Source organism: Echeneis naucrates, chromosome 24 (assembly GCF_900963305.1).
Source record: "Echeneis naucrates chromosome 24, fEcheNa1.1, whole genome shotgun sequence".
NCBI lineage: Eukaryota > Metazoa > Chordata > Actinopteri > Carangiformes > Echeneidae > Echeneis > Echeneis naucrates.
The window spans coordinates 3,267,401-3,278,922 of NC_042534.1; the positions used below are offsets into that span (position 1 = coordinate 3,267,401).

Sequence of the window (11,522 nt, forward strand, 5' to 3'; positions counted from 1 at the left end):
AAAAAAAACTGACAAAGGACAAAAATATTTACATCAACTGTGTACAACTTAATTTATAAATACATTTTAGGTATAAATTAGAAAAACAAAACAAACCTACTGTAGTTCAATCACACTACTGCTACTCTCATTTTAAAATGCCAGTCTGATTATTAACCCTCTTTATATTTGGTCAAAAGTAAAAACAACAAAAAGATCAAAAAGGCACAGCAATGAATAATTAGAGCAGTTAATCCCTGCGAATGTCTAAAAACTCTACGTCCCCATTGCAACAGACATTAAAATATAAATTAAGACCATTTTTTCTTTTTTTTTTTAACTAGTAAATGTAATTCAACATAATTCCCACACAGCTGCTACACTAGTGATACTTTCTTAAATAAATTAAGGCTTAAAGGGGGTTTGACAGGTCGTCTTCTGCTTTCAGTTCCTTTGCAGATTTTAAGACAGCATGTGTTGCACATTAAAGGAGCAGTTCAACAATTTGGGAAAACACTTGTTCTCCTCATGTCGTGTCTGAGGTGGCATCTGGGCCGATCGGCTCTTTTTGGATGTCAAGGGACATTTTTGTTTGCAGCATCCAAAAAAAATATATATCACACAACGCTAAAATTCAGGAGTGTTGGTCAGACATCTGATCACTTCACCTTTACAGGAAAATGTCACGACAACTGGGTGACAAAGGAAACTTTTTTTTTTTGTAGACGTGGCTGTAATCTGTTCACTAACATCAGATTTCAGTCAGCAGTCAGGAATCACAATCAAAATCTAAAGAAGAAAGAAAATGTGTTTCTCCAAAGTGTAAAAATATTCTTTGAACCTACAGTGTGACTTTTTTTGTGTTACAGTTGTTGTGTCTTGTGCTGCTGAGCGTTCGACCTCCTACAAACAAACGTTCCTATGCGGAAGGTTTTAAATTCTGTACCGCTGCAATCCCCTTCCCTCAGTCACTCACACGCACACACACACTCACTCACACACTCACACACAGGCAGCTCCTGCGGCGTCGGGTGCTACACGTAGACCAGGTCTCGGCCCTGTGGTGCAGAGCCACAGGCCGCCTCCTGCGGCGGGCCCTCGGAGTCCGCCTCGTCCTCGTTGTAGCCCTCATACTCGATGGGCTTGGGGCAGCTGTACGGGTGGCCGTTGTCGTCGAAGAAGCGGCGGAAAGTGAACTCGTAGAAGGCGTGCTCCGGGTGTTTGCCGTTGCGGAACCAGCCGTTCAGGGTGTCGTTGTGGTTGTCCTCGCCGTCGCTGTCGCTGCTCCACAGTTTGTCCGGGTCCACGGGGTCGAAGTTGGAGGTGTCCGTGGAGTGGGCGATGGTGGGGACGTACGGCGCCACCTGCTGCCTCAGGTCGCTGGAGAAGTCGATAGTCTTGAAGAAAGGGTGAGCTTTGATTTTGTCGGCGCCGTTCTTCCCCAGGCGGTCCTCGGGACCCCGGCACAGTTTAACGATGAGGTCCGACGCCTCGTGGCTGAGCTTGGCTGGCGGAGGAATGTGCAGCGTGCTCTTCCAGTTGATCACCTGGTTCCCGCAGAGACACGACATCAGAACACAATGAACTCACACTGATGCCTAACGTTTCACAGCACGTGCCTCACATACCTTCAGCTGCGTCTCCAGGGGAGTCGTCGCTAAGAAGGGAGGCTGCCCGACGACCATCTCGTACAGGATGACGCCAACACTCCACCAATCACAGAGCTGAGTGTATCCTGCAGAACGTTAAACACGGTTTAAACATCTGCTGCGTCCGAAGAATTCGCAGATGTCACACAGAAGTCCCTGATTTACACAGCGAAGGTTTGTGTAACAGCATTCTCTCAGTGTTGTTGTCTACATCGCTGGTTTTTATCTTACATGTTCTTGTGCTGTTTATGTACTCCAGAGCTTTTTGGATTCTCCAAGACTACACATCCTATGACGGATAAACCAGGACTGACAGAATATGAGACAGACAGACGTCTGTACAACATCAATAAGAGCTGGACGTTGTCTGCTGTACCTGTCCGCAGCAGCACCTCCGGGGCGATGTAGTTGGGCGTCCCCACCAGTGAGTGGGCCAGACAGCGCTGGTGCTGCCGGGCCTTCCTCCTCTCCAGAGGCTTCAGGCGGTCTGTGCAGCGGCAGTTAGCTGGGTCCTCCCATTCCTTACTGAAGTCCATGCTGTCCTGCCTCACGTGGTCCCCTGGAGACGGAGACAGAGCCCAGAACAGTGAGGTACTGATCAGCTGTGGATTCAAAATGTTTTTGTTCCCACCTCACCTCCAACTTTACATGATTTCCAAAATATCAGCGGAGGTTTATTTCTCACTGCCTTCCAAGAATTAGCTTTTTTGAAAGCCAACTGTTATTTCTGGCCTGAAGCTGGCAGCCATCAATATGGAGCTGTTTTCTTACACATTATTGTTGGCAGGAGGCAGCTCCAAATTAGATTACTGATTTTTTTTCTAGAAACAATTCACTGGATGAAATGATCATAGTGTGAACAACCTGCTCCCTCTCCCTGGACCACACTCACATCCTGCCTACTGACTGTGTTTTATCCACTGGTTGATGTCACTGTTCCACATTAATCTCTCACTCTGGTTTTGTTTTTTTCCATTTTTGCAGCCATGCTGTATCCATCACAGTAAAGATGCCAAAGAGCTTCTGGTTTTAAAACAAGCTCATTCTAAGCTGAATTGAACTGTTAATAAAAAGTGATACTGACCACTCTGGTAGTACTTGGAGTCATGTGTCCAGCGGAAGCCGGTGCACAGGCCAAAGTCGGTCAGCTTTATGTGTCCGTCTCTGTCTATGAGGATGTTATCAGGCTTTATGTCGCGGTGGATGAAGCCCATCTTGTGGACGCTCTCCACGGCACAGGTGAGCTCTGCGATGTAAAACTGAGCTAACTCCTCTTTGAAGATGCCGAGCCGGATGAGGAGGCTCATCATGTCCCCTCCGGGAATATACTCCATGGCGAAGTACAAACTGTCCTTGTCTTGGAAAGAGTAGTAGAGACGCACCACCCACTCGTTGTCAGCCTCAGCCAGGATGTCCCTCTCTGCCTTTACGTGGGCCACCTGGTTCCTCAGCAGCACATCCTTCTTACGGAGCGTTTTCATGGCGTACAGCGCTCCTGTGTCCTCTTTCCTGGCCAGACAGACCTCACCAAAAGCGCCAATGCCGAGGGTCTTGATCCGTTTGAACATGGATTTGTCCATCTTGGCTCGCTTTAACCGGATGTAGTTGGATTCTTTCTGACAGAGCATCATACGCATCTGCTCCTGAGCCTCTGAAGACAGACCCACCTGAGCACAGGATGAAGCCAGAAGGTATTTAAAACCAGATATAATCTCAATACATAAAAAAAAAAACACCACAAACATGTAACATTGTTAGACATGAGCTGGTATTACTGACTAAAACCAATACAAAAACATTAGATGCAAAAATATTAGCGTTGAAATCTTAGTCCAAAACAAAAACGCACAAGCAGCGGAGGTCACGCTGTGGCATGCATTCCCTTCAGCCGCATGCTTTCATCAGATGTAGTGCTTTAAATACAAAGAGTCTCTGAACAACAGCTTACTTGAACGACTGATGTGTCACAGAACAGCAGATACCTTTACCTTTTAGATCAGCTGTTAGTGACAGCGAGGAGGAAAAGGAAGAGAAAGAACAGCTAAGAAAAAATGGAATAATATGATGAAGACAGATAATACAGCAATGATAAGATAGTTTAGGGGGGAAAATGTTGGAAAACAGTAAGAAGTCAAGAAGATCCATCTTTAACTGCTCTATCAGAGAAAACTTTCACCACTGGGTCTCACCCTTTGCATCTCACTTTCCAGCTGCTTCCGCCTCCTGATCCGCTGCTGATGGTTCTTCAGGATGTTCTCCACGTGTTGCTCCATGAAGAACTTGAAGGCCTGCGGGGAGTACAGTGCCACTCTGCCAGACTCCCCCCGCCGCTCCTCATCTTTCTTGTTCCGGCGGACAGGAACAGGCGATGTTGTGATTTGTTTCTTCTCCTTTTCCGTCGCCGTGGTGCTTTTGGGGTTTTCTGCTGCCCTGTCTCTGGGGGTGTCGCCGCCGCCGCCCTCTTCCTCTGGGGTCTTATTGGAGTTTGGATCATACGCCGGGGGACAGGGTGCGGCTGTTTGCTGGAGGAGGTGTTTTGGGTAGGGTGGAGGGGGACCTTGGTAGCTGGGTACCTCTGCTACAACGGGGATCTGGGAAACAGGAGCTGAGGGTTCTGGGTAGGAGGGTGCAGCCGGAGGGGGTGGAGCCTGCTGCATCCACGGGGGATGTGTGGGTGCAACTGCAGTGTGTAACTCAGGTTTGTGAACACGCATGCTTTTGACTGGCTGCAGGATGGGAGCCTGGGTGATGGCAGTGACTGTGGTGGCCGAGGGCTGGGAGCTGGCTGGGTGAGCCCCTCTGCCATTCAACTGGTGGTTGTTGAAGGAGTTGGAGTGGTGGACTGGTTTGTTGTGCTGCCATGACGGGGACAGATCTTTGTTGCTATTGTTGCCGGAAGAAGACTGCGACTGGTTAGAGGCCAAGGGGGGTTGAGACCAGGACTGAGGACCGATGTTGCACATATCCAGGTTGTGACTGTTGCGGTTGGGAACCATCATGGACTGCGGGATGTTTCCACCGTTGACATAAGAGGGAGAGGATGCAGGTCCTCCCGCCTGCATCTGCTGGTCAGTGGGGCTGTGCCGGCTGCTCTGGTTCACCGGGTACGGGGGAGGAGGCTGTCGGCTGCCCCCCGACATGTAGTCTGGCTGAGGGGAGCCATTCTGGGACCAACTGTTGGGGAAGGTGAATTTAGTCCCCCCAGAGTTTTGCATTATAATGGGCTGGTGGCCCACAGACACTGGGCTGATTCCACGCTGGTTCTGAGATGCTGCAGCTGGGTAGCCATCAGGCCAAGCCCCCTGGGGTACTGGTGAGATGCGTGGCACGAGGTAATCCATGTTACCGGAGTAGCGCTTTGTTGTTGGGTTGTTGTCCCAGGACGTTGCAGGAGGCATGGCACCGCGGTTCGGTGGAGGGTTGACCCGCTGGCTGTTTGCAGGGTGACCCTGTGGGAAGGCAGGAGTTGGCCCGGGGCTGTCAGATCGGTACATTATTCCATCTACGATGATCGGACCATGTCGGGTAGCCAGAGACTCCTTAGAGCCTTTCCAGCTTGGCCTCCTCAGCACAGACTGCTGCATGTGGGAAGCACCTACAGCCACAAAAAAAACAGGGAAACACACGTGACTTTCCTCTATTTCAAACATTAACATGGTGAGGATAACAAAGTTGCACTCTTTCACAACTATCTTACAACATTTCCTTTGTGATGGGGTTTGTTATTATGCACATTTGACTCTGCTTTTCTTAGCCTGTATTTAGTTGCCACGATTTTGACAGCAGTCCAGAACAGTTGTGGAAAACACACAATACTGCCTTAATCATAGTACAGTATGTCGCCAAGCATCACAACCTGTGGTTAATCTCAGTGGACGGTTACATACCTGGGGCTTTCAGTCCTGCAGGGTTAGGGTTGGCAACTACCATCTGGTCCCTCATTGAGTCCGAGTAGGTCAATTTACCAATGTAGTCAGCAGCTACCCCGAGATTGCGACTGTTGCTTGGCTAAAGGGTTAGGGTTAGGGTTAAAAACCCAAAACAAAACACATACTTGCTTTAAAAAGCATGTAAATAAACTCCAGTAGCAACTGTTAATTAATTATCTCATTGATTAAACTACAATGAAGCAGTTTATTACAAGTGGCAGAACAGTGAGATCACAGTTTCCATCAGATTAATGTCACATCTTACATTTTGTCAGATTAAAAAACTGGTTTCCAGTTTATAACCTTAGTTATAAGGTTGAAACAGCAAAAACTCATAATTAATTAAGAAAATGCTGAAACCAAAGAGCAATTAATCTATTATCAAAATTGCTCCTTAATCATTTTCTGTTGCTCAACCAGTGTAGCCATAAATAATCTGTCACAACTGATCAACACTGTGCACTGTGATTTCGTAACTGGCTTTCTTACACATACCAACTTGTATTCATTACTGTACAAGCTTGTCATTCCACTTTTCATACCTGTAATTTTTAAAATTATTTCAATGTTAACAAACTGCACCAAGGGATTATTCTGCTGCAGAGTTATGCACAATATGTCATTCTTCTGAGATCCTCCAAAACAACCTGTCCTGGTAACAAGTAGAACACACTCATCTCACCTCTTCGAACCCTGCACATGGGAGTTCCAGCACCATTTTTTTGTTGACCTCAGGGCCTGCAGTGTTAGATTCGTTGGCGAAAGGCATCAGGGATTTCCGGATCTCCTGTAAGGCCTTGTGATGGGGGTTTTTGGGGTTGCTGGAGCGTCCTTGTTGCCTTGGATCCTCGGGATGCATCTTTCCTGCTCCTGATATTTCCCCTTTAGGTGGGTCAGAGGGTTTAGACAGGTTGCGCAGGCTGTTCCTTATTTCCTGCAGCATTTGCTGGCTGTTGCCGCTGTAGTTGCTGGCAGGGAACGTTTTGGGCCTCATCTGTCTGTATCCTTCGGGTTTCTCCCCTCTCTTCATGTAAGAGCATGTATGACGACGATGAAGGGGATGAAAAGGATGTCACTCAGTCCAGGGTTGCAGCAGAAGGTGACAGGGGTCAGATTTCACCTCTGCATGCTGCTGAGAAAGAATGTCCAAAACAAATCTGTGATGAGCAGGCATGCAGAGCACATGTGATGCTGCCCAACAGGTTGGGCAGATATGATGTAGAGAGAACTCACTGTCCAACAAATCAGATGTTATTAGCCAGGCTGTGATATTTGGGAGTTAACACACATATTTTGCATATATGAACGAATCTAAATTACGGTTACTTTGGCAACATAAGACATAATAACAAATAAGAGAATAAAATAAACATCAATAAATAGAGCAAACCTAAAGATTACTACCATCACATAATAATGCGGTAAACTATTAACAAGCAGCTCGGGGAGATGTTGCACGAACTTAAACGGGGTTTAACTTAAACTTAAGAGTATAGCCCTGAAGGTACAGACACCTGCCACCAAAAGGGGAATAACACCCTCTCAAAACCAGATCCCGTCCGCTTGGTAGCGTCGTTAGCAGCATCGGCTAACAGCGCTACCTCAACCGTAACCCTTCTGCGTCGAGGAGCCCAACTATCAGAGCCAAAGCTGTTCGCCATACTTTCCTAAATGTTCCCGTTTTTTGGCCACCGAGTGAGCCACAAGCTGTGGTCCCCCCCCCCCCCCCCGAACTTCACGTCGTAGCAGCAGCGGCTCCGCGGCCCTGCGCTTTAAAGGCATCCATTTGCTGCTTGCTAAGCTAATTCAACAACAGGTTGAGCGTTAGCCTGCTAGCTCGTTAGCCGTGTTTGACAACTGACCAGTGACCGTTAGCCGCCGCTTCCCTCGACGTTTGTCCCGTTTCGGCGACAAACGACGTGTCCTCGACCTTTCTCTGCGACGGGGCCGCGATTTGGACTTGAAATGTCCTTGTTATGTCGAGCTTGTTGGTTCCTTAGTCGCGTTGAATTCCTGGGATGTCTGAATGACAAGTAAGACAGCCGCGAAGCTGAACCCGAAAACAGCACAACGGACTTCCGCCGACTGCAGGCTTCACAATAAAATACCTCTGAATGCAAGGACGCTAATTAAATAAAGGTAAATAAACAAATTTAGTGTAGAGCATAAAAATGCGAGGTGTATTTTCATTTGATTGGATTTAAAATCGATTCATAATAATAGTCTCACGTACACTTCGCGCCGTCGCGTTAAAATCGGAAAACCGGAAACACTGCTAGGTGAGGCTTTGGGAAACTTCACACAAATTCCCCGGATGCATCCAATTCACTCCTGAAAACTCCAACCAGTGGATTTACCTCACCAGAAATAAATTAAACTACATATGCAGAATTACAACATTTCCTAATGGCGATTTAAAAATAAACAAACAGGACCCATTCTTGGATTAAAAGCAGATGAACTCACATTTATGTCAGCGATTTATTTCAAAACATCCATACAAAAAAGTAATGAATTCAAATACTCTGCTCCAAATGATTTAAACTGAGTCATTACGATCCACTAATGCGGCTGCAGAAAGTGTGATTGAAACGTTTAGGAAAGAAACAGTAAACAGGCCAAAATGTCACAATTACACATACAGTATTTGTTGCTCCCTGTGTGGTCAAACTGGGACCTGTCTGTTGACAAAAATAGCTTCTCCATCAGTCCCACAGACAAGACATTGTCCGAGTACATCCAAACTATTGACCGACAGCGTCTGGCTGGGCAGCATGTGAGTCGTCTCCAGGCGGCCTTTACTGGAGTCTCCACTCAGCCAGGCGCTAATGAGGGACTGGTTCCCTCCAGCTGGAGCCATTGCACTACGAGACATCATGCTGCTGTTCCTTCCTCCTGTCAATATGATGGTAAATCACATTATGGTTACGATTTGAGGTTATAATGATTACGCCACCATTCTGTTGGTGTGCTGCTTCCTTGCCATGTTGACTTTTTAGTTCTTGGTTATCTGCATCATACTAGCTGACCAGGCTTTCTGTAGTCACTGACAAATAAAAAGTAGCAGCTGGGGTTGTGTATCTAATCTTTGAAGTATAAGAAAGCAAAGTATAAAAATACTGTAAATATACTCAACTAAGTGCATTGAACTTTGGCTTTTTGCACAGCAGTAGAATAAATGTGATTAAAGAAAAAGATAACATTCAGGCTTGCCTTGCAGGAATGAAGGAATCTCAGAATGTGACAATGTCTCCCAGTGCAACAGTGAGCCGTCTTCTGAGCATGTGAACAGATGGTCTGGGTTGGTTGGGTGGAAGTGGACCTCCCACACTATGCAGAAAAACACAGTAAAAAAACAAAAAGCTGTTACAAAACAAAGTAAAGTCTTGGCAAAAAGAGATATTCAAGCCTTTTCATATAAAATCTTAGCAAAATTAAATTGTTTATATATGTCAAATTATCTGCCCACAACAGTGTCTTACTTTCAGCAGAGTGTGCCTCCATGAGCGAGAAGGGAGTGTTGCCTTGTCTCACATCCCAGACACAGAGCATGCCATCCTGGCCGCCTGTGGCTACAATGTGCTGCTGGTTGGGATGTCTGTCCACACAGTGCAGAGGAACTCTATCCCCCGACCTGAGAAGAAAATAACTTAGACTTGCTTATAATGAACATCACACACAAGATAAATCCTAAAAAGGAAATAGTAGATCAGAAAAGTCAATGTTTGAAATATATATTTTAATCTTTTATCACTGAGGAGCTCTTACAGGGAGAGAATCTGGGATGGTGAGTTGCTCTGTTGTCTGAAATCCCACAGCTTGAGTTGACCAATAGAATTCACTGTCAAAATCTCTGTTGTCCTCAGGTAAGTGACAGCGTGAATTGTGCTGCTATCTGCATTCTCTAGTAATGAGAGACCCATATAAAATGTTCCTCACAATATTCAAGCCATTCATATGATTTTTAATTCTGCATGACATTTAATGAAACTTGCTGGTCTGCCTAGAGCAATTTAATCTTAAACTCACCTATTACTCGGATCACTCCTTCCTGGTCGGCTCTGAACACGGTGATCCTGCCATCCTCACCGACTGTAACAATCTCGGGACTGCTGCACACAACACTGGTACAGGGGGCGTTGTCACAGGGGTAACGGTGTGCTCTTGCCCAGTGCTGACAAACTGATATTGTCTGCAGTCCAGAGAGTTTCCACACAGAACACTTTATTTAGTTAAATCTTAAAATGTCATATTACTGGATTGATTCAAGGATAGACTGGGTCTGAGTGAGAACATTATGTGTGAAGGTAATGTATACCTGATTGTTTTGGTGGTGGCGGTAAATGGTGACTGCTCCAGTTGAAGATGCTGTTACGATTCTGTCTTGGTCAAGAAACTGTAAAATATTATAAAAGAAAATTAAATGAGCCCTACATAGACTTATAATCCAAAAAGTTGAACCCATCAATCACAGACATTTAATTTACCCAAACTATGTCACATTTATCACGTAATACAAGAACATCTTATCCTTGTTAACCAGTGTAGAGTACTGTCATTATTACTTTACAAATCAGGAGATTTACCTGTAGGTCAAGAACATCTCCATCGTGCTTGTGTTCACATAATAGCTGTGGATCTCCTTCAAATCCATCTTCCATGCTAACACTTCCATGACTCCCAATGGACCAGAAGGAAATCTTGTTGTCCTGCAACAGACACATTGAGGCTGACTAAAAATTTGATGTAAATTTCTCTTAACCAAATGTTATTAATCTGTCAACAGTGGTGGAAAGTAACTAAGGGCTTTCAGTTAGGAAGTATTTCAAGTTTTGGATACTTTCATTACATTCCTGAGGTTCATTTTTTTATTTTATTTTACACCACAAAATGTATCTAACAAAGTTACTTTATGTGTAAAGATTTTAGAGTAGACATATAAAATGTAATGCGGTGCAACTAATTAAATTTTACATCTGTTTTATGTTTACAAAGACATATACAAGTCCTTAGACTTTCATTCACACTCAATGTACCCAAATGTGCATCAATCCAAAGTCAACAAGAGCTTTTCAAGACACTCAAAAGACAAACTGACTTCCTTCAAATAAAAACTGGAGAACTGAGTGCTACTGATTAAAGTGTACATATACATATATCATACATAATACATGTATATAAATGTCAGTATGTATATAGCAGTTCGTGTTTCTAAAAAGTAAACAAAGGTGATAAAAGCTGGCGACAATGTGAAAGGCAAAACAGCGTGTAGTTTTCAGGATATTTGTTTGCTTCAGGTATTAAAGAGTTGTATGACCACACCAACCTGAAAGTCTTCGTGCCAGTAAACAGTAAGTTTAATTTAAAGCAACTCAGTTAATAGTTGCAAATTAACAATTAACAAGATTCACAACTGGTCCTAAGGTATAATAAAACGTGAACAGTGACATAAAAATATGGACATGTTGAAGTCCATTCGGGTGTCAACATGCCAACCTCGTTGTCCCACGAACCGGTGGCAAAAACCTCCGGCTGCTGCAGAGTCGAATAGGAAACAGGCTTCCATCGCGTTTTGCTGATTTTCTGGGACACATATTTCGCATTTATACTCTCCATTGAAACAGAAAACAGTCCGCGACGCTGGAGTTTGGAGACGTTAGCCGCCGTTAGCTTAGCATTCACAGGCAAAAACGAACTGTATACGCGCCTGCTAACGATGTACGTAACTACGGTGGCCCAGTTAGGTCAAACAACCAGAATTATGCGTTTGACACTCCTGGATGTTTTTTTTTTTGTCCTTAATTTACGATAATACGGTGCATCACAGTCGAGTGGCATCAACACTGCATGTTTATAATCCAAGTCAGTCCCAACACACTGATATTACATGTCTTTAAACAAAATGTATTTATTTTTGGCCAATGTTCCATTAAAAACAGCAGCACTAGCTGAAAATGTCTTGAGC

The 11,522-nt window shown here is 44.9% G+C and overlaps 2 protein-coding genes across 2 annotated transcripts; both read right to left on the reverse strand.

Annotated features, from left to right (window-relative positions):
- Nucleotides 1-258: 258 nt before the first annotated feature.
- On the reverse strand, nucleotides 259-7,590 carry lats1 (large tumor suppressor kinase 1). The gene is made up of 8 exons (XM_029497000.1): nucleotides 7,420-7,590; nucleotides 6,240-6,686; nucleotides 5,516-5,636; nucleotides 3,818-5,223; nucleotides 2,713-3,295; nucleotides 2,005-2,187; nucleotides 1,608-1,714; nucleotides 259-1,526 (listed from the first exon to the last, which is right to left on the reverse strand). Exons 2-8 carry the CDS (start codon nucleotides 6,585-6,587, stop codon nucleotides 1,014-1,016), a joined length of 3,261 nt encoding a protein of 1,086 aa, XP_029352860.1. The 5' UTR covers nucleotides 6,588-6,686; nucleotides 7,420-7,590; the 3' UTR covers nucleotides 259-1,013.
- A 420-nt stretch (nucleotides 7,591-8,010) lies between these two features.
- nup43 (nucleoporin 43) lies at nucleotides 8,011-11,259 on the reverse strand. The gene is made up of 8 exons (XM_029496716.1): nucleotides 11,054-11,259; nucleotides 10,144-10,266; nucleotides 9,876-9,953; nucleotides 9,587-9,749; nucleotides 9,326-9,461; nucleotides 9,040-9,191; nucleotides 8,771-8,887; nucleotides 8,011-8,452 (listed from the first exon to the last, which is right to left on the reverse strand). The coding sequence occupies exons 1-8, from the start codon at nucleotides 11,171-11,173 to the stop codon at nucleotides 8,223-8,225; spliced, it is 1,119 nt and encodes a 372-aa protein (XP_029352576.1). The 5' UTR covers nucleotides 11,174-11,259; the 3' UTR covers nucleotides 8,011-8,222.
- Nucleotides 11,260-11,522: the final 263 nt, after the last annotated feature.

Bases quoted from the DNA above. Each gene is read 5' to 3' on its own strand.
- lats1 (XM_029497000.1), bottom strand. From the start codon at position 6,587: ATGAAGAGAGGGGAGAAACCCGAAGGATACAGACAGATGAGGCCCAAA. The intron at 3,296-3,817 runs GTGAGACCCAGT...TCCTGTGCTCAG, and splicing joins TGGAAAGTGAGATGCAAAGG to GTGGGTCTGTCTTCAGAGGC. The intron at 2,188-2,712 runs GTCAGTATCACT...CTCCGTCTCCAG, and splicing joins CTCCAAGTACTACCAGAGTG to GGGACCACGTGAGGCAGGAC.
- nup43 (XM_029496716.1), bottom strand. From the start codon at position 11,173: ATGGAGAGTATAAATGCGAAATATGTGTCCCAGAAAATCAGCAAAACG. The intron at 9,954-10,143 runs GTAAATCTCCTG...AATATTTTACAG, and splicing joins GAGATGTTCTTGACCTACAG to TTTCTTGACCAAGACAGAAT. The intron at 9,750-9,875 runs GTATACATTACC...TCTGGACTGCAG, and splicing joins GCCACCACCAAAACAATCAG to ACAATATCAGTTTGTCAGCA.